This window comes from Pyrus communis, chromosome 16 (genome assembly GCF_041283825.1).
Source record: "Pyrus communis isolate YQ-2024b chromosome 16, ASM4128382v1, whole genome shotgun sequence".
Lineage (NCBI taxonomy): Eukaryota > Viridiplantae > Streptophyta > Magnoliopsida > Rosales > Rosaceae > Pyrus > Pyrus communis.
This window is the reverse complement of record NC_142580.1, coordinates 14453118-14473839: the sequence shown is the minus strand read 5'-3', so window position 1 is coordinate 14473839 and position 20722 is coordinate 14453118. Positions and strand designations below refer to the sequence as shown.

The 20722-nt window shown below is 39.7% G+C and overlaps 1 protein-coding gene across 2 annotated transcripts; it reads left to right on the top strand.

Moving 5' to 3' along the window:
* The first annotated feature begins 17405 nt into the window (after positions 1–17405).
* LOC137731606 (uncharacterized) lies at positions 17406–19839 on the top strand. 2 transcript variants are annotated; one of them, XM_068470762.2, is made up of 5 exons: positions 17406–17703; positions 18856–18970; positions 19071–19160; positions 19243–19341; positions 19445–19839. In XM_068470762.2, the coding sequence occupies exons 1-5, from the start codon at positions 17636–17638 to the stop codon at positions 19547–19549; spliced, it is 477 nt and encodes a 158-aa protein (XP_068326863.1). In that variant the 5' UTR covers positions 17406–17635; the 3' UTR covers positions 19550–19839. The 2 variants fall into 2 exon arrangements, with proteins under 2 accessions (XP_068326863.1, XP_088544434.1); XM_088688308.1 differs by having other exon boundaries at positions 17509–17703; positions 19243–19347.
* Positions 19840–20722: the final 883 nt, after the last annotated feature.

Sequence of the window (20722 nt, the reverse complement as noted above, 5' to 3'; positions counted from 1 at the left end):
TGAGACGTCCCATGACCTTCCTAGGTTAAATTTGAATACTCTGATTCTATTAGTGAAGTCCAATTGACAAATTTCCGTTATTTGAATGTAGTTCCATAAAAGTCTGCTGCTTGATTATTATAGCAATCAACGATCTGACCGTTGGATCATCACCAAATTTTGATACGTTATAATACGTAATATTTGAGGATATTAGAAACTTACTGATCGGGAATCTAATGTATGGATCTTCCCAATTAGGACATGTAAGTTATATGTTCTATGGATAAGAATTCTAAGACATAATTTGATAATTGTCCTAGGCGGCAATTGTTCGCGACGCCTTGATATTTATGCAAGGAGTTGTAGCGCAAACTCCAAGTGAGTGGGCTTTTTGGTTTTCTATATATACGTATGTATGTTTCCCATTTTTCCCAGAAATGGTTTTAAGTGGAATTTCGTTTAAAATGCCATGTCATGGTTGCTTTACATTTTTGCCTATGAATTCAGCTTCAGGTGAGTGCATATTGATAATAGTAATTGCAGTGTGTATGGTTATGTTTAGATGCATTTAGTGCTCATTATCCTACACCCTGGTGTTAATGCTCCGCCCGAGGTCAGGGCCTAGGCTTCACATGATCGTTCACCTCCTATGCCACACGCTCACCTTGAATCCAAAGCAGGTGCCCTCCTGTCATATAGACCACATTAAGTGATTCCGATTCGTGTGCAGGTTTAGAGCCGTACAAGTCACGTTATGTGACTTCGGCTAGCATATCATTTTACATTGATTTATTTCACATGGCTTACTGATTTCACATGGCATATACTTGGTTTTCACTACTCTCGAGCATGATTTCTATATACATATGTATTATTATTTTCTGGGAAATTTTACGGGTTTTACGGTGAGGTGTTATAATGTTTTCAAAAAGGTTTTTATTAAAAACTTTATTTTCAAGCCCATTTACCCTTCTGTTTTTGCGCCCCTCCAGGTTTTAGTTCCTAAAAGTCCGTATCGACGAGGATTTATGGCGAATCTCAGTATAGGTGGCTACCTCTGAAGGTATGATCCTTACCCACACTACTGTACTTTACTTATGCTCTGACGTTGCGTGTGAAACGAGCTCATTCCCGCTCCCAGTGCACTTTGGTCCTTAGGCATTTTTAGGGCTAAATGTGTTCACATTTTCCACATCACTATACTTTATGGCTTCATCACCTTCCAAGTGTTGGCCAGCACAGCTCGATTTGGAGTCCTAGTAGACATTCCGAGTCGGGTGTGTCAGGTTGGGTTGGTATCAAAGTATAAGTTGGCCAGTATTGCGTTCATCACACACGTGATGTATGCATTCTTGGTTTTTTTAACCTAACTTCCGAATTTTGCCACCTCGTTGAATACGTGTGTTAGCTTTTCCTAAGTTTTGGGTAGTTTTGTCGACTTATCAACATTTTAGAAGAGCATTTTAATGAATACCCTTAGATTTAAAGTGAAGAAATTCCCTGCCAAGGAAAGATGTAGATTTGAGGCAAGTTGATGGCCTTAAGCAGGGATAATGTATTGGTAACTGTGTATCATCGGAGACTTTACTAACCAATTTTATCCTTATCCTCCAGCCATTAGTATTAAACCTTTAAAGATTGGAAATCCAAAATAGTTTTGATTCCTTGGCAGTGTCCATTAGAATACCACCTATTAGAATTCATAACGAGTCTACTTTTGTCAAGACTCTAGAAATGTCTTATGTGACGACGATGCTAAAGTGGTAGCACTCAACAGAATAACATCTTAGAAAAATCACTTTTAGCCCTGATAGCTCTAATACTTTTGTGATGTTACTTTTCAATCATCCAAAAACCTTGTTAGCTCATTCTTAAATTCGACCATTCTACGTTTGGCCTGTGATAACCACAGAATTGTTTAGTCTTTCGACATAATTCGTTATTTTTGAAATTGTCCGACTCTTTGATATTTCAGTCCGCATCAACTTTGTTCGTACCCTCAGTTTTACCCCCTGGTATTAAAGGTATCTTAGTTGACTTTGAGTCACTCATCTATTCCCCCATATCATTTCTAATGTTGATAGACTATCCAGGAGGATCACTTAGATGTCGAAACTTCAAGTTCAGACCATCAGTCCTTAAATCACCCAATCAGCATTCTATAGAGTAAATCATCACGATCGGTGATTTATTATTCCTAGAGCTATCGATGTAACAAACTATTGTGAATTTTGAGTTAAGGAAAAATTTAAGTTTTCGTCTATCAACCCTCCTTAAACTATTATTCAAGTTAAGTTATCTGCCACCCCTTTCGTTGCTAGCGCGTGAGTAAGTTAAATATTTACACGTGTTCGGACATCGAAATTGTATATTCATGTCACATCCTGTCCCGGGCCCCCACCACATCTCAGGCTCGACTCCACCGTAGCACGATATTGTCCACTTTGGGCCTTGACCAGGCCCTCATGGTTTTATTTCTGGGAACTCACACGAGAACTTCCTAATAGGTCACCCATCCTGGGATTGCTCTCGCGTGCTATTCGCTTAACTTCGGAGTTCCGATAGAACCCGAAGCCAGTGAGCTCCCAAAAGGCCTCGTTCTAGGTAGAGATAGGAATATACATATAAGGCTTACAGGATCCACTCCCTTGGGCGATGTGGGATGTTACAATCCACCCCCCTTAGGGGCCCGACATCCTCGTCGGCACACTTCAAGCCAGGGATTGGCTCTGACACCAAATTGTCACATCCTGGCCCGGGCCCCCACCACATCCCCGGCTCGACTCCACTGTAGCACAATATTGTCCGCTTTGGGCCCCGACCAGGCCCTCACGGTTTTTGTTTTTGGGAACTCATGAGCAACTTCTCAGTGGGTTACCCATCATGGGATTGCTCTCGCGCGCTACTCGCTTAACTTCGGAGTTCCGATGAAACCCGAAGCCAATGAGCTCCCAAAAGGCCTTCTTCTAGGTAGAGATGGGAATATACATATAAGGCTTACGGGATCAACTCTCTTGGACGATGTGGGATGTTACAATTCAATCCGGATATCTTGTACTCTATATTTCCTGGACTTGTTTTGACCCTCAAATTCTTGAGCATTCTTTTAGTCTTCTCAACATGGTTTCTCGCTCAACCATTGAGAAATTCATGATAGGTCGACTTGGCAAATGTGTGCACCAGTTTCATATCGATGCTAGCAAGAACTATTGGAGTATAATCTTCTTACAAGTTTATCAGATTTACCAAAAAGAATGCCAAGCGACTTTGAGGATTGAGTAGTAATTCAGTATGATATTGGTGAAGGTATGAACATAGGTTGTGAGCTTGATAATTGTGGCGTTAATTTTTAAGTGTGGCTCGAGACTGCAACTGTCACTAGAGGGATGTCGTCAGAAATATGCTTTCTCTAATTTAAGCTTTTAGATTTTATACCCTTCAATTTGGAGAGCAACTATAATGATTAGCCACGAATGAAGCTTTTTGTAATATATGTTCGTCTCTACGTATATTTCCACTACTTCACTCTAGGGTCATATTGTTGTGGGAATGTGGACGTCAAAACACTTCTAGCAGATGGTTTGGTGCGTTCTGGGATAGTACGGTATCGCGATCGAGGCATGAATCGAGCAATCTAGGCATATTAGCGCATGAGAACCAAAACGATATTTTGGCACCCTCAGGAACTTCTCACTAGCTTATTGAGATAACAATGGGTGATCAGCATTACAGGCTGCAGACTGTAATATCGATGGCTTAATTGTTGGGCCCACTAAGCAAGTGGGCAAGACTGTTCATCTACGGCAACACTTATTAGTTAGCTATGGTTCGGACTCATTCTCGAAGTTCGTGGCATGAAGAATGTTTGGTAAGGTCTATTTTCATTTTGGGTTTTGATTTTTCTCGAACAAATATTTTCTTACTAAGTTATTCTATTTATATGGTTATTTCTGCCATTAAAAATTTTGGATGAGCTATTTGCACTCTTGGTTTTAAACTCAATACAAGTATTTTCTTATGTTGTTACATAATAATTGATATTTTCAACCTTACGGGTTATACGAGTATTATACTACTATGTTATTTAGGAAGGAAGAAGGTATGAGCTTGGAGGCATGAAAGAGGAATAATTGCAATCTGATCGCGACGGAATGGCATTTTCTTTTATGTAGCGCTCTAACTCGGTGTATGTATTTACATACATATTTTCTCCCTAATTTCGAGTATTTTATTTTTAGCAAGTCATTTTAAATTTCAGGACAAAATTTTCTTAAGGGGGTAAATTGTAACGACCCGTCCCCAATTATTATGATTTTTATAATTTTAAAAAGTGAATTTACGAAGATGTCCTTTGAGACAAAGTGTTGACTTTTGTTGACTGCTGTGACATGTCACATAAGGTTCATTTTCTTAACGTATCCTCATAGTACTCGTCACTACGGACGCGTGGGTGCAAACGGAACGCAATTTGAAGTTATAACGAAGGAGTTATTAACGTTTAAAGTTGGGCGCATTTTAGTAAATTGGTTAATATATAGAAAATTCCAAATTTTTGGAGCAAAATATGGGATGTCACGTGTGTGGCCCAGATTAAAAGGAACAAAAGACGGTCGGTGCAGATGGAGTATAAATGAGAGAAATGAAGGAGAGGTGAGACAAATCAGAAAAGAGGGAGAGGTGAGACAAATTAGAAGAGGAGTGATGTATGGAGAACCAATAGGAAGCAGAGGAAATAAGGGGAATTGAGAGAAACGAGAAGCACGAAATCACCCTTGACTCGTGCGACTCGCGAACCCAGTTGTGACCCGTAGGTTTCTCCGGTGAAATTCATCATTTTTCCGATGGATTGGACCAATTTACCACTTCCAATCCTCATATTGACCCTTCCTTTACCATTTCTACATCAAATTTGAGAGGATTGGGTTTGGAATTAAGGGGTTTTGCACCGATGGGTGCGACGGCTTCGGAGTGGCGATCCACCAAATCTGAAGGTACCTCAGTCAACCACTACCATCAATAGACTCCCCATGAGGCTTAGAATAAGCCCATTCAGTTGTAGAGGAGGCGGAGCACTGGAGATGACAAATCAAGAACATCCATCTCAAAGGTTTCCGGAAGGTTTTCATGAAATTAGGGCTTTTCCTGGCCAAATTGGCCTTAGTCACATGTATGAAACTTGTTCAACTCGTTGAGATCTTCATTCCTGTAAAATTTGGTAATTTTTAGAAATAGTTGAATTTTTCGACAAGTCGGGGCGGCCAACCGCCACCTGCAGCAGCGCGTGGGCTGAGATGTCCTCTGACCTTACTAGGTTAAATTTGAATACTCTGATTCTATTGTGAAGTCCAATTGACGAATTTCCATCATTTGAACGTAGTTCCATGAAAGTCCGCCGCTTGATTATTATAGCAATCGACGATCCGACCGTTGGATTGTCACCAAACTTTGATACGTTATAATACGTAATATTTGAGGATATTAGAAACTTACGAATTGGGAATCTGACGTACGGATCTTCCCAATTAGGATATGTAATTTATATGTTCTATTGATAAGAATTCTAAGACATGATTTGATAATTGTTTTAGGCGGTAATTGTTCATGACGATTTGATATTTGTGCTAGGGAGTTGTAGTGTGGACTCTAGGTGAATGGGTTTTTTGGTTTTCTATATATACGCATATATGTTTCCCATTTTTTTCAGAAATGGTTTTAAGTGGAATTTCGTTTAAAATGTCATGTCATGGTTGCTTTACATTTTAGCCTATGCATTAGTGTATATATACATATTATTGCATGACGCTACGGATGCCCAGGTAAGCTTCAAGTGAGTGCATATTGATGATAGTAATTGTAGTGTGTATGGTTATGCTTAGATGAATTTAGTGCTCATTATCCTACACCCCGGTGTTAGTGCTCCGCCCGAGGTCAGGGCCTAGCCTTCACGTGATCGTTCACCTCCCGCACCACAAGCTCACCTTGGATCCAAGGCAGGTGCTAGCCTGTCGTACAGACCACATTAGGTGGTTCCAACTCGTAGATGACTTGCGATACTTCGCACAGCCTTCAGGTGATCATAGCACTTGAGCGCACTTATTTACACCCAGCCTGTCGTACAGACCATATTAGGTGGTTCCGACTTATGTGCAGGTTTAGAGTCGTACAGGTCACATTATGTGACTCTGGCTGGCATATCATTTTACATTGATTTATTTCACCTGGCTTACTTATTTCATTGTTGAGATACTTGACATGGCATATTCTTAGTTTTCACTACTCTCGAGCATGATTTCTATATACGTATGTGTTATTATTTTCTGGGAAGTTATATGGGTTTTACGGCGAGGGGTTATAATGTTTTCAAAAAAGTTTTTTATTAAAAACTTTATTTTCAGGCCCACTCACCCTTCTGTTTTTGCGGCCCTCCAGGTTTTAGGTGCTGAAAGTCTGTATCGACAAGGATTTATGGCGAATCTCAGTATAGGTGGCTACCTCTGAGGGTATGATCTTTACCCACACTACTGTACTTTACTTATGCTCTGACGTTGCGTGTGAAATGGGCTCGTTCCCACTCACAATGCACTCTGATCCTTAGGCACTTTTAGGGCTAAATTTATTCACATTTTCCAAATCATTATACTTTATGTCTTCGTCACCTTCCAAGTGTCAGCCAACACAACTCAATTCAGAGTCTTAGTGGACATTCCGGGTTGGGATGTGTCAAACTAAACTTAAAAAAACACACACACACCAAATAAACTAATAACTTTATTCTTCCACCACTGGAGATTGGGTTAGGACATTGAAGTCATTTTGAGCTCTTGGAACACCAAAAAAAGCATGCTAACTCTATGTATCAAATGAAGCCACCGCTTCCAAAATGATATTTTTGGCTCATTTTATGTCGCCATAAGCTCTTTGTCACACATTTGGATAGTTTTTCCAGGTCCAATGCATGCAGTCGATGTTTCTAATCATGCCAGGAAAGCCTCGCATCTGATGTCCCTTGGCGTGGGTTTCCGAAGGTACTTATTAGTGTACAAGGCTTCAATTGCAGAGCAAAACCATATCAAGGACTCCAGAACAGTTGATTTTCACATCCTCGCTATCTCATCCACTTGATTTGCAGATCTTCATATGCAAGCATTCGCAAGGTAGCCGTAATTTTTTGTTCAGAAAGAAGACCTAGAATATGAAAAGCATCTTCTTTTTTTTTTGCACAAAGTATGGATCATGGTTGCAAATAACACTCATGATTGTGTAGAACAAACTTCATTGCATTCTAAAACGACGTCTAAAAATATGATCAGGGAATACACTGTTGGTGATAAAATAATCTTCCAAGAGATCCTTACCTTGTCTTTCCCTTTTTTCTATCGAAGTTTGCGGCACGTCTGGGTTTGGCTATCTGACCCACAACTTCCATGACACAACGAGAATGTCAGGTCCTCTGCCTTCTATGTTCATCATCCTCATCCTCTTCCACTGCGAAAGTCTTATCTCCACCTTCCTCCACATTGAACAATTCCTCCTGTTGTGCCAACAATTTTTTCTGGTGCTCATCAATTTCATACAATCTCCTTGAAAAAGACATTGTAAGAACTCAAGATTTAAAAACGATGAAGAAGGATTCTAAGCTAAAAAAGAAGGATTTAGTTTGGTGTATGAATGAGGATGGATGTAGGGTTTATATGGGCAAAAAAAGAAAGGATGAGGTTCTGGACAATGCCACGTGGCACTACGTGATTAGTTGAAAATCTGATCGAAATCCTGGCTAAATTATTGTAAACATATAGTGACACGTGGAGTGTCGGGATTGGTTGAAAATATTATCGGAAACTTATCCACAAAATAGTACGCTCGAATAATGACACGTGGTGTGACAACATTGGTTGAAAATCCGTTCGAAATCTTGGCTAAATTATTGTAAACAGATAATGACACGTGGCGAGTCGGGATTGGTTGAAATTCTTATCGAACATCTATGCACAAAATAGTACTTTCTGATAATGACACGTGGTGTGACAAGATTAGTTAAAAATCCTATCTGAATTTAAAACTAACATTTTTTTTATTATTTTATAAAAAAAATTATTAATATTTTGAATGGGCTAGGTGCTAGCACATTTTGTAGAGGTGAGATCGTTTGTGCCAGCGCATTTTTTAGGGGTGGAGATGCATTTGGTTAATTACTGTTCATTGGGTCTACCACTGTTCACTAAGCAGATTAAATGGGATGGGTGCTGGCACATTTTTAAGGGGTGGAGTTGCTCTTAGGCTATCTCCAACCAGGCCAACCATAGGGCCATAAATCAAAAGATAGCCCTTTTTACACAAAATTCATCTCTAATAGAGGTTTGGTGACATGCCCCGATCCCGATGTCTAAGGGACAGCAGGATTGTCACGTGCTGGCTGACAACCCGAGGGTGACGCAAGCTATTTAATGAATGCATATGCCGCAAACATGTGAAACATGTATATAAATTTCGCGCGAACTACACAATGTAATATTCATATACAAACCTTCCCAAAATAATATAATAATATTCATCCGTCAATAAAAATATAGTGATAATGCATGACATGTTCAGAGCATACATCTAATTTAGAATACAAGCGGAAGATGTAATAATAAGCGTTATTACAAGTGATGTCAAAGCAGAGAAGGTGATATGATATCACTGATAGGGGAATACCTTATATCTCGAATCGTATGCCTCATTCCTATATCCTGAGAGGGAGCAAAACAAAACATGAGTGGACCAAGCTGATATATAAGTAATACTAAAACAGTTATTCAGTAACGTACTAATCCCCAAAATTTATGAAAACTCAATAGTATAATATGTAATAGGTTTTCCAAAACCCTAGCATGTCATAAAACCTTTGTAAAACATATATCATAAATAGTGTGCCAAATAGTGGTATCAGTATCGCACAAAGGCATACAGAACTCTTCATTTAGAACACTTCATTCGCCCGAATGCCTTCATTCGCCCGAATGCCTTCATTCGCCCGTAGGCTCCTACAGTACCCACCTAAAGGCATATAATCGTCCATAGGCTCATACAACGCCCACCCGAAGGCATATGTAAGTATTAATCGCCCGTATGCTCTTATAGCACCCACCCCAAGGCATATGTAAGTATCAATCTCCCGTAGGCTCTTACAGCACCCACTCGAAGGCATATATAGAAGTATCATTTGCCCGTAGGCATATAGTGACCATTAGATAAGCACAAAAATATTGAGCATAATCTTTCCAAAATATAAGTATATATATCTCAATGGAGCTCAGTAGCTCAAACATCATGTCTTAAATCATGTTCATTGTATATAGTCATCAATCATATATACTACGAAGAACGTAAAGTCGATAAAGCATGATATATATCATAAATTGTAGATCCAATTTTTCATAAAACGTAGCCATTAAATCATACTTTTCATGTATGCATTTCTAATAGTAAAATCATGCATTTTAGAAGGGGTCCACTCATAAATACTCCATCGTCAAAGAGTCGTGCAAACTAGGGGGAACGGACACACCACTAACAAACGCACCTACGCACATAAAGAGTCCAATTAATAAAACTCTACCATAACAATGGAATTTCAAAAAGCGGATGCCATAAATGGATTCAGGACGTCGAAAAATATAAAGGGGGACCTTGGGTACCCCCATGCGCTGCCACGGGATGGCAGCCTGAAATGCCATACGCCGATTTGGGTCATTGGAAAGATGGTCGAAAAAGTCACTGGCGCTACCGTGGTCATCGTCGTGGACAGCGGCGGAGCACAGTACCTCCAGTGGAGGTGCGTGTGCTCCATACGCCGGCCAAGGTAGGCTCCCAAGCATGAATCCATGCGCCGACTGGGTTCTGGGATTGGGGGCAGTTCAGTTGAAGTTTGGGTTTGGGCCGGTTTTTTGGATGGGTTTGGATCTAGATTAAGGGTTATCGGGTCGGGTCGACTTGGTTTCAGGTCGTGGATCGACCGATTTCTGGGCAGGTTTTCCAAGGCTCCTAACTCATCCAATACTCAACCAAATCAACAAAAATAAAAATTGTAGTTCTCAATGAGATGAAGAGATTGATACATTGCACGCCGGCTAACTCACCATAGTTTGGCTGGAAATCACCTCGAAAGTGGCAGTGCTTCGTCAGAAAACTAGGGAAGCTTTCCCCATGAGGTTCCTACGTCTAAAGTTCACTAAAACTTCTCAAAACTACTTTCAAACATACACCAAGACACGATCTACAACTTTTGGACGAAGTTCGAGGCCTACATTCGCCGGAGAATGTGGAAACTCGTCGGAAAACTTGATGAACAGTATAAGCACTATGCAGCTAGTTTAGGAAGGTTTGGAGAGTTCTCTTTAAAATCTGAGTTTACTAGGGTGTTGGTGGGGATGTTGATGTTGTTGTGTTGTTTGTTTGTGAAAGAAACCCTCGGAGGGGGTGGTTTGAGAAAGACATGAGAATGTAGAAAGGAAGAGAAATGAAAGAGAGTGTGTGTGGTTTCCAGAAAAAAAAAAAGAAGAAAAAGGGGTCATGATGAGGGAAAACGGAGAAGACATGTGAGCCTTAGTGGCTCACATAACAAGGTCATTAAAGACGAAACACGAAAAACGTTCGATGTTTGAAACGTAAAATCTTCGTTATAAATCCGAATTCGAAACCATTCGCTCCTACGCGTTCATGGCGATGAGTACGACAAGAATAACTTAATTAAATTATACGCGTTTCGACAGGACGGTCAACGAAAGTCAACAATTATGCCTTAAGGGGCATTTTGGTAATTTCATAAGTCCGAAAATACAAAATATGATAAAATCAAGGATGGGATTTCACATGTAGGCTAAAAAATCTTGGAACCCACCAAGCCAAAATCCATCCATATGGACGAAATTAAAAAAAAATTCTAATTTCTTTTCTGTAAATACCTAAGACATTTCTACACCATTTCTCACATCATTTTCACTCTTCCATACTATATTACCTCATTTTATTTTAATTCTTCACATTCTATTCACCTCAAACACTCTTTTCATACACACCTCTCTCTTATCTCTTCCAATAATCTTTCCTTTAATTTTTTCAATAATTTTCAAATGGCCACATCTTCAAGTGGAACTCAAAATATATCTGGAAGCTTATTCATTTAGTAACAAATGGCACTCAAAATATGTTAAAAAACCTTATTTTAATATAGTAGTTTAATTCAATTAACCAATAAAATTAAAGAATAAAATTAAATTAATAAATTATTGAGAGGGCTAAAAAATAGCCTCATTCGGTTAGAGATAGTATATAATTATGGTCTAATACTATTCATGAAAAATAAGGAAAACTAATGAAAAGGGTTTGAAAAGTTTTAGTTTTAATATAAAAAAAAAAACCATGTTATAAGTTTAGTTTAATGATTAGTACAAGGCCCATATTAAAGTAGTCCAACTAAAAATGGCCCAACTATAATAAATTATGATTTGTCGATTTTACCCCTAACTTTTTTAGGTTGATTTCCAGATTTTCATCGTTAATGGAGTTCATCGTTGTTTTGCAAACCTTCTTCTTTTTCTCTGAAACAAAAATATAGATCCTCATGCTATTTAATTTATATTTTGTATTATTTTGTTGCAATGTGATCGTCATTATTATTCATAGTGTATTCGAGGTACTGTTTTTCAATTTTCCATCGTTAGTGGAGTTTATCGTTTCTTTCTCCAAAAAATAAATTTAAGATTTGCATGCTAGTCAATAATAACGACAGGTCACTATTTTTGAACTGTAAAAATAAACTGTTTCTGGATTTTAAGTAACACTGTTTCTGAAATCTAAGTCATTATTTCTAGAATCTAAGTCACTGTTTCGAGATCCAAATGAAACAAACACATTATTTCTTAAATGTAAGCTAGAAAAAAAAATAATGAAATTCACTGTATTTGGATTCAAAGCAAAATACGCACCTTGTTTCTTAAATATAATCAACTGATGCAAGTGGTGAGGATATGAACATACACATGAAATACTAGCCCTGGCCTTGGGTGAGCACTAACATTGGTGCAGCAAACGATGAGCAAATATTGTAATTATAATCATGCCACAACCATTCAACAATTCTAGTCAATTTCATATTATTCATGACCATAAATATAATTAAGGCGTTCCCTTATGGTAAGCTTACATGTGCATCCTGTAGGATTATTTCATCATTTCCCAACAATAAGGCGTTTCTTATAAACGTAAGTTTAATCATGGCAATCATGTAGAGAATTTATTTATAAATGTATACATGGAAACTAACCTATATATATATATATATATATATATATGTGTGTATATATCAAAGAAAAGACCCACTCACATATCGTGTCATCGAGTCGAAACTACCTCGTTGCATTGAAAGTCATTGCAATGCGTTTCACCTAGAAACGAAACTATTTATGTAAATACGTAACGTACGAACGTATAAACATATTTTCATACAAACTACGACTAATAAAGAAATTATTTTAAAACGGTCGAATTTCAGAAAATGGTGGGTGAATTTTGGTCCGGCACGTTGAGAAACCTAAGGAAAGACGTCGGGTTCCTCCCAACGCCACCGCACGCGCCGCCACAAGGTGGTTGCACAGGCAGCCACGCGCCCACGCGTTGCAAGTACAAACGTACTCGCTTTCTTCACGAGGACCTGTGTTTTACAGGTTGAAGGTCCAACTTCCCGAGCTCCAAACGAGCTCATTTCTTAGCCAAATTTGTTGGTACAAAAACCGTAATGAAGTAGGAAATGCAAGGAATAGGTCTATCGAAGCGAGGCCAAGATACGGTGAGATCTGTACCGAAGGTCGTCGGAGAAACGTTGAGCAGTGGTGGTTCCCACTGAATGGGAAGAAGTCCTCGAGCCAGGGTGTCCTAAGTAAAACACCAAAAAAGAGATGGTGGTCTACTACTGCAGAGTGGTGGTTTTCTGATCACGAGAATAGCGATGGTGGTCATGATTTGAAGAGGAGAAATTGACCAGAATGCCTGGGGGTTTTCCCCACTTCTGGGTTTCGTGGAATTCGTTTAGGTAGTAAGATGGCGATAGTGGTTCAGGTGTAGTTCGTTGGAAAGGTGGCGAGGTGGTGGTTGCTGCTCGGCTCCACCGTTTGTTACAAAGAGAAGAGAGATGAGAGATGAGAAGGAGATGGCTGAGAGAGTTTGAGGGTACGAACGAGATGGGTGTCCTCAAGACTGATGAGAAAAAAGCACGGGATTGGAGGGAAAAAGAGTAGGGAGTCCCACGTGGGTGGGTCCCACTGGCTAGAAAAATTATAAAATATTTAAAATATCCTCAGACAATATTAAAATAATAAAATACCCCAAAATTCAAATTTCATAAAACACCCTCGAATTTTGTAGTTCCGTAAAAAACTTCGTCGTAGGTCCAAGTTCGATTCCGCTTACGCATACGCGTTCGTAACGTCGAGTACTTCAAGGGTTTGGTAAATTAATAGCTCATACGTGTCACGTAATGACGGTTAACCAAAGTCCATACTCTCTCCCCTAGGGCATTTTCATCAATTCATGCTTTTAAAAATTAATAAAATCGTAAAAGTAGGGACGGGTTATCATATGATGTCAGTTTAGTGATTTTACAATATTTATCGGAATCTATATATCTTTAAGTTAAAATGTTCATAAAAATAAATTAAGATAGTCTACATAATTTTTGGGTAAATTACACTTTACACCTCAGGTTTGGGGTCGATTTCAATTCCATACAACATCTTTAAAACATTTCACTTTCATACCTTAAGTACTATTTTATTTCAATATAATACATTTGTTACATTTTCCATCCATTGATCTGTTAAAAGCTAACGTGATTGCCATATTTGTGCCACATGGGCTGCCAAATTTATGCCACGTGGCAAAAATAATAATTTTTATTACCCTATTTTAAAATTTTAAAAAATAAATAAATAAAACCACCCATCTTCTTCCCCGAGCCCTTACCCTTCCCTGCAACCCAAACACCCCATCCCATCTCACCCCCACCTCCCACGCCACCCCCCACCTCCCTTGCAAGTTGCAACCCCCCCCCACCCCACCCAAAACCTACCCGTCTCTTACATCATCACCCTACCCCCTTTCTCCATTCTTTCAGCCGCAACCTCAACTCACAACACAAATGCAATTCAAAACCTTCAACAATCAAAAACCCACAACACAAATGCTATTCAAAATTTTTAACAATCAAAACCCATAACGCAAATTCAATAAAAACATAATCTTCATAATGTAAATTTGGGAAAAGAAATAGAGGAAGAAGGTTGCAACAAATTTAAGCCTGGGAAGGGAGGTGAGCCAGAAATCAGGGGGGAGCTCGGTGCTGAAGATCTCAGTGGTGTCGTTGAGCAGTCGGAGCTTGAGAAGGGTGAGGTTAAGTGGCGGTGGGGAAGGGGGCTGAGGGAAGATAAGGAGTTGGAAAGAGGTCTAAATTCTAATTCGGCGTCATCTTTGGCGGTGGGTCTCGGCCAGGGAAGGGGAGGTGAAGAGAGTGGAGGAGAGGGAGAAGGTGTGTCGGGGTTATGAAGAGGGAGGAGTAATCTGGGGGCTGCGATGGTGATGGAGAAGGGTTGTGGTGGTGATGGGGAAGAGGATGAAGGTGGTCGGAAGGGGGGAATGGGTTTCTGGTTTTCATGTTTTTTTTTTATTTTTTATTTTGGGTAAATTACACAGAACTACCTCAACTATTGGGTCATTAACAGTTTCATACCTCGTCCTTAAAAAGTTTCAATGTCATACCTCATCTACGAATTTGTTACAATTTCATACATTCCGTCAGTTGTCTATCGATTCCTCCATTAAATGCTGACGTGGCTTGAGGGGGAACCAAAGCCACATTAGCATATTAAAAATAATAATTAAATATTAACTAAATATTAAAAAATTAAAAAAACCAAAAAACCAAAAAATTCCAAACCAAACCCAGATCCTATTCACCCCCGAAACTCCCCATCCCTTTCCCATCTTCCCCATCGACCCAGATCCATTAAATCCGCCACCCAAATCCATCAACTACCTCTTCAAGGAGCAGGGCCTCTTCTTCATCCTCGTCAGAATGTTCTCTTCAAGGCGCTGCTCCTTGAAGAGGTAGTTGATGGATCCTTCTTTTCATGGACCTCTCCGATCCCAACTCCGCCGCCAACTCCATCTCCAGAACCTTCTCCACCGCCCACGACCTCGTCTCCAAGCCCACCCATGCCAAGGTGGGTCGCGTCCCTGTTACGCTTGACCAACAGAGGCTGCGAATCGTCATCACCAACGAAGCTGGGTTCATTGGGTCCCGCCTCATTGACAAACTCATTGACAGAGGTAATGGGGACCCTCTGATTATTTTTTATTTTTTATTTTATTTTAAAGTTTAATAGGAGGGGAGGTGAAGAGAGTAAGAAGGTAGAGATGGTTGGGAGGCTGGAGAAAAGGGGTTGCGGGGGTTGCGAGGGAGGTAGGAGTGGGGTTCTGGGTTTGGAAAAAAGGTTTTTTTTGGGGGGGGGGGGGCGAGGGCGGACCGATGGGAAGATGGGAACGAGATGGAGTTTTGGGGGGGAAGGGAATCTGGGTTTGGTTTGGTGGATTTTTTTTTTTTTAAATATGTAGTTAATATTGAAATTTTTTTAATACTTTATTATTATTTTAATAGAAAGTGGGTCCCGACTCAAGCCACGTCAGTATTTAATAGGGGAATTGACAGACAACTGATGGAAGGTATGACATTGCAACAAATTCAAAGATAAGGTATGACATTGAAACTTTTTAAAGACAAGGTATGAAACTGTTAATGACCCAATAGTTGAGGTAGTTCTATGTAATTTACCCTTTTATTTTTTATAATAAGGTAATAAAAAATTATTTTGTTTGCCACGTGGCATAAATTTGGCAGCCACGTGGCACAAATGTAGCAACAACGTCAGCTTTTAACGGATCAATGGATGAAAAATGTAACGGATGTATTATATTGAAATAAACTAATACTTAAGGTATGAAAGTAAAATGTTTTAAAGATGTTGTAAGGATTTAAAATCGACCTCAAACCTGAGGTGGTAAAGTGTAATTAACCCTAATTTGTTTTAAAAAGTTACTTGAAGAAAAAAAATTATCCTAAATTCATCCTTTAATAATCTCGGACTAAAAATTTAATGTAGAAGAATTGAAACAGAAAAAACCATTTATAAGTTAAAATCTAATTTTTTGAATTAAAAGTTTTAAATTTTAACACAAGAGTTGAAAATGGTGTGGACAAAATCAAAATTTTACACAACATGACTATCCTCCCAAAAAACAATATAAAGAAGTGATGAGGGTCAAATAAAATTGGGTAAATTACCCATAACTACCTCAACTATTGGGTCATTAACAGTTTCATACCTCGTCTTTAAAAAGTTTCAATGTCATACCTCATCTACGAATTTGTTACAATTTCATATCTTCCATCAATTGTCTGTCAATTCATCCATTAAAATGCTGACTTGGCAAGTGACGGGAGACATTTTCTATTAAAATATTAATTAAATATTTATAAAGAAAAAAGAAAGAAACCAAAATCCATATCCCATCCCTCCCCTCACCACCCCCCCCACCCCGGCCTCTCTTCCTCCATGTCATCCTCCCTCCCATGGGGCTCCTCCCCCTCCCCTCCCCATCCTCCTCCTCCTCTTGCTTCACTAACCTCTCCCCCCACCTGAGCCCAACCTGCAACCCTGAAAAGAAAAGGAAAAAAAAAAAAAACCATCTTCATCTTCCCCTCGAGGGTGGGTGCAAGGAAAAAGGGGTCGGGGAAGAAGGGATCTGGGTTTTTTTTTTTTTTTTTGTGGGTTGCAGGTTGGGCTCAGGTGGGGGGAAGACGAACTGGGGGTTTTGAATGGGTCTGGATTTAAGAAGTGGGGTGTGTAGAGGAGGGAAGAGGGTGGGTGCGGAGAGTGGGTGCAAGGGTAGGTGCGGAGGAGGAGGAGGAGGAGGAGAAGGAGGAGGAGGAGGGGGAAGGGGAGGAGCGCCATGGGAGGGAGGAGGATATGGAGGAAGAGAGGCCCCGGGGGGAGAGGGTTTTGGGTTTGGAATGGGGGGACGGACGACGAAGATGGGAAGGGGGGCGGGATGGGATATGGGTTTGGATTTCTTTCTTTTTTTTTTTTTAATTTTTTTAATATTTAATTAATATTTTAATATAAAATGGGTCCCGTCACTTGCCACATCAGCATTTTAACGGAGGAATTGATAGACAACTGAAATAAGGTATGAAATTGTAACAAATTCGTAGATGAGGTATGACATTGAAACTTTTTAAAAACGATGTATGAAACTATTAATGAACTAATAGTTGAGATAGTTCTCTGTAATTTATCCAATAAAATCAGTATCAAAGTCCAAGGCTCTCTGCAGTTTGGATTGAGATTTCAAAGCAACCGGGGGCTTTCCTGTCCGGCCATCTTAATTATTATTATTAATTCTTAAGTCTTTGAGCCCTTAAAAATCCGCTTCTTTAAATACCGAACCCAAACGAGAAACAACTACCCGCACACCAACCAAACGCCTCGGAGACCCTGCGAACCCCGTCGTTTTCGGCGCTCTGTCGTCCTTCTTCTTTATCCTCCTGTGCAGAAAGACAATGGGGTTCGTCTCCTTCCTCGGCCGCGTCCTCTTCGCCTCCATCTTCATGCTCTCTGCTTGGCAAGCGTAAGCTCTCTCTCTCCTCTCTCTCTCTCTCTCTCTCTAGATCTGCTCGATTAGGGCTTCTCTCCCAACCATACATGTATACTCCTTTTTGCTTTTCTACTCTTAGCTGATTTAGTTTAGCTTTACTTCTTCGATCTAACTTTAAGCATATTTCGGGGGTTTTTTTTTTCTTTTTTTTTCCAGATTTCTGATGCCTCTGCATAATATGTTTTTGTGTGTGTGTGTGTGTGTGTGTATGTATATATATTGGTGTTTGTGTGCTTGACATTTTTGAAGTGAGATTTCAATAAAATTAAAAAAAGGTAATTGTTTTCCAAAACAATAATTCAAGTGTTCTGGATTGCTGTTACTGCTTAGTTTTAGATTTATTAGTGTTATGAAATGACTGAGATCTATTAATGTGTGCTCGGTTTCGAAATCCCTTGTTGGTTTGATTAATTTCGGCACGTAGAGTGTCGGGTGGTTGAATGAATTGTGAAGATCTAATGATCTTTTGTATTGTCTTATGGAATCTGGATTAAGAATAAATTTTTCCAACGCGAAACCAACTTGTTTGCGTCTCTGCGAAGTTGAGTTGGGTGCTTCTTGTCTGGTCTTTGAAATGTGTCTAAGAACTTATTTCCATACTTTTGAAGAATCTTTTCATTTTCTTCCCTTAAAACTAAGACAATATTCTGTTTCGAGTTTTCAAGTTTCGTTAGTTTGATTCGGATAATTTATCTCTATTTACAGTATGGAATGGCACTTTAGGTGATAAAGTTAATTTCAAAATCAAGTTTCCATTTTTCGCTATTTAGTGACGGTTGTTGTAAATATTGTAATGTCGTGACTTCAAATCCCCTGCTTTCGTTTTCCTCAATACCCACACACATATATGTAAATTTATGTATTAAGGACATTAGTCAAGGAATTGGCCTGTTTTCTGCGCTGATATTGTTAAGAATAAGTATCTTCTGGCGCTTCGCCCGTTGGTTTACCATCATTTTACAAAAGTAATTATTTGCGGTCATGTTCTGTGCACCATATTGCTAGAATTATGCACAAATTTGCTAGGCGTATTGTGTATCTTTAGCAAAATCTGTTGCACGTTGGTGTGTTAAAATTTAGACAATATTCTGTTCCTTTGTGTTGATGTAACATCTGTGTATGCAGGTTTAATGAATTTGGTGTTGATGGTGGCCCTGCTGCAAAGGACTTGGCTCCCAAGTTTAATGTGTTCAAGAAAAATTTGTCCGCTAAGCTAGGGGTTGCAATACCGGAGATAGAGGTAAGTCTTTTTATTTCCTTCGCTGCAGTTTCTCGCTTGGATTCTTTGGTCATGCTGCGTATTTGTAGTTTCGCTTTTGATACGGGAATTTCTTGTTCAGGTAAGACATTTAGCTGCTGGTGTGGTAGCAATGAAAGGGCTTGGAGGACTTCTATTCGTGCTTAACAGTTCCTTTGGAGCTTCTCTCCTGGTTAGTATTATTTTTCTAAATTTCTGGCCAACATATAAGCTTTTTGAAAATTATTGACACGTATAACGTTTTTCTATTGTAGCTTCTACAATTGGCAATTACCACTCCCCTTATCTATGATTTCTACAACTACAGTCCTGAGAACGCCAAATTTGGCATACTCCTAAACGAATTCTTGCAGGTTTGTGTACGTGTGCGTGTTGCTTTGTGTGTTTTTTCATCATATAATTTTATTCCAAATGAGCAGGAACCTCGTTTGCTGAGATTCAACTTTCTTTCTACAGCACGCAGCGCTTTTTGGTGCACTGCTATTCTTCATTGGCATGAAGAACTCAATTCCAAGGAGGCAAGTCAAAAAGAAGGCTGCCCCAAAAACCAAAACGGGTTAGAAGTATATCAGAGTGGTAATAGATCTTCATGAAGCGTTCAGAGTTTAGGCTGTCGAAGTGGCTGCTGCTCCGTATACATATGACGGGGATGTTAATCTGCTTATCAACGCCCCTGTAATTTTATTCGAATGTTCTTTGGTAGGATTCTTTACTTCGATTATTTCCTGTTGAGGGGTTGAGGTACACTGTTTACTTCAAGATATGAATTTGTTGTGGCCTATGGTTTTCCTTTGTTCACAAGTCATGCAATCTACTTTTGCTAAATGAAATTAGAATTATCTTCATCAGAATTGCTCGCAGTTGTGTTGATCAGAATTGGGTATTCAACCGTCACTTTGCTTTGTACGTGTTATAATATGGGTTGATTAGTGACCAGTCTTAGCTTTTACTAGAATCCAACCAGGGTTTTCGTTCTCTCCCCTGTGAGAGCTTTTCACTCTTCTGTGGGAGGCTTTCTCATCGTCGTGTGATTGGTTTTCGTTTCTCCGTTTTGTTTTGGCACCGGCCCTAGCTTTGACTCGGGTCAGTAACAACCTCGTGTATTCCCTTTGTGGTTTGTGCTCTATTTTTTTTCAGTTTTTCCTTCCTCTTCTTGGTGCCTGCGCATTTTCTTTCCCCATCCATGCTATCTGCACGATCTACTCCTCCTTTTTCTCCTTTTGTCTTTGATTTCACCATCCTGGGGCCTATACCTCAATCCCCCGTTTATTCCATCCTCCTTGACTCCTTCCCCTCCATCATCTTCCTCAATTGGCTCCATCATCTCTCTCTTCATTTTTGATCGCAAACCGCCTCTACTTACTGCATTTTGCCGCGGATCTTTGCTCGGGTGTGTAGAGCTTTACCTCGGGTGTCTGCACCACCACCCTTGTTGGTCACTCCCGTTGCTCGCCCTTGTCGGCGATGTTGTTCATGGGTTCTTTTTACCGACATGCTTCTTGATCTCATGGCGACTATTCCAGTGTCAATCTTTGGAGGATGATGTGATCTTTGTCATCACCAATTATGGGTTTCTTGAAGGTCTAATCTCAGGTGATCATGGAGGGTGGTCGATCGTGATTATCGTGATGTGATTCTCCGGTGGCGGCAGCATCGTTTGTAGCGTCAGGAAGCCTAGCTGTCTAGGGTCTTCTATGTGGTTTATTTGTATGTGCTGGGTTCCAAGGTTGGTCT

Coding starts and splice junctions, on each gene's coding strand:
- LOC137731606 (XM_088688308.1), top strand. CDS start 17,636: ATGGGGTTCGTCTCCTTCCTCGGCCGCGTCCTCTTCGCCTCCATCTTC. Junction 17,704..18,855: donor ATGCTCTCTGCTTGGCAAGC/GTAAGCTCTCTC, acceptor CTGTGTATGCAG/GTTTAATGAATTTGGTGTTG. Junction 19,161..19,242: donor CCTTTGGAGCTTCTCTCCTG/GTTAGTATTATT, acceptor TTTCTATTGTAG/CTTCTACAATTGGCAATTAC.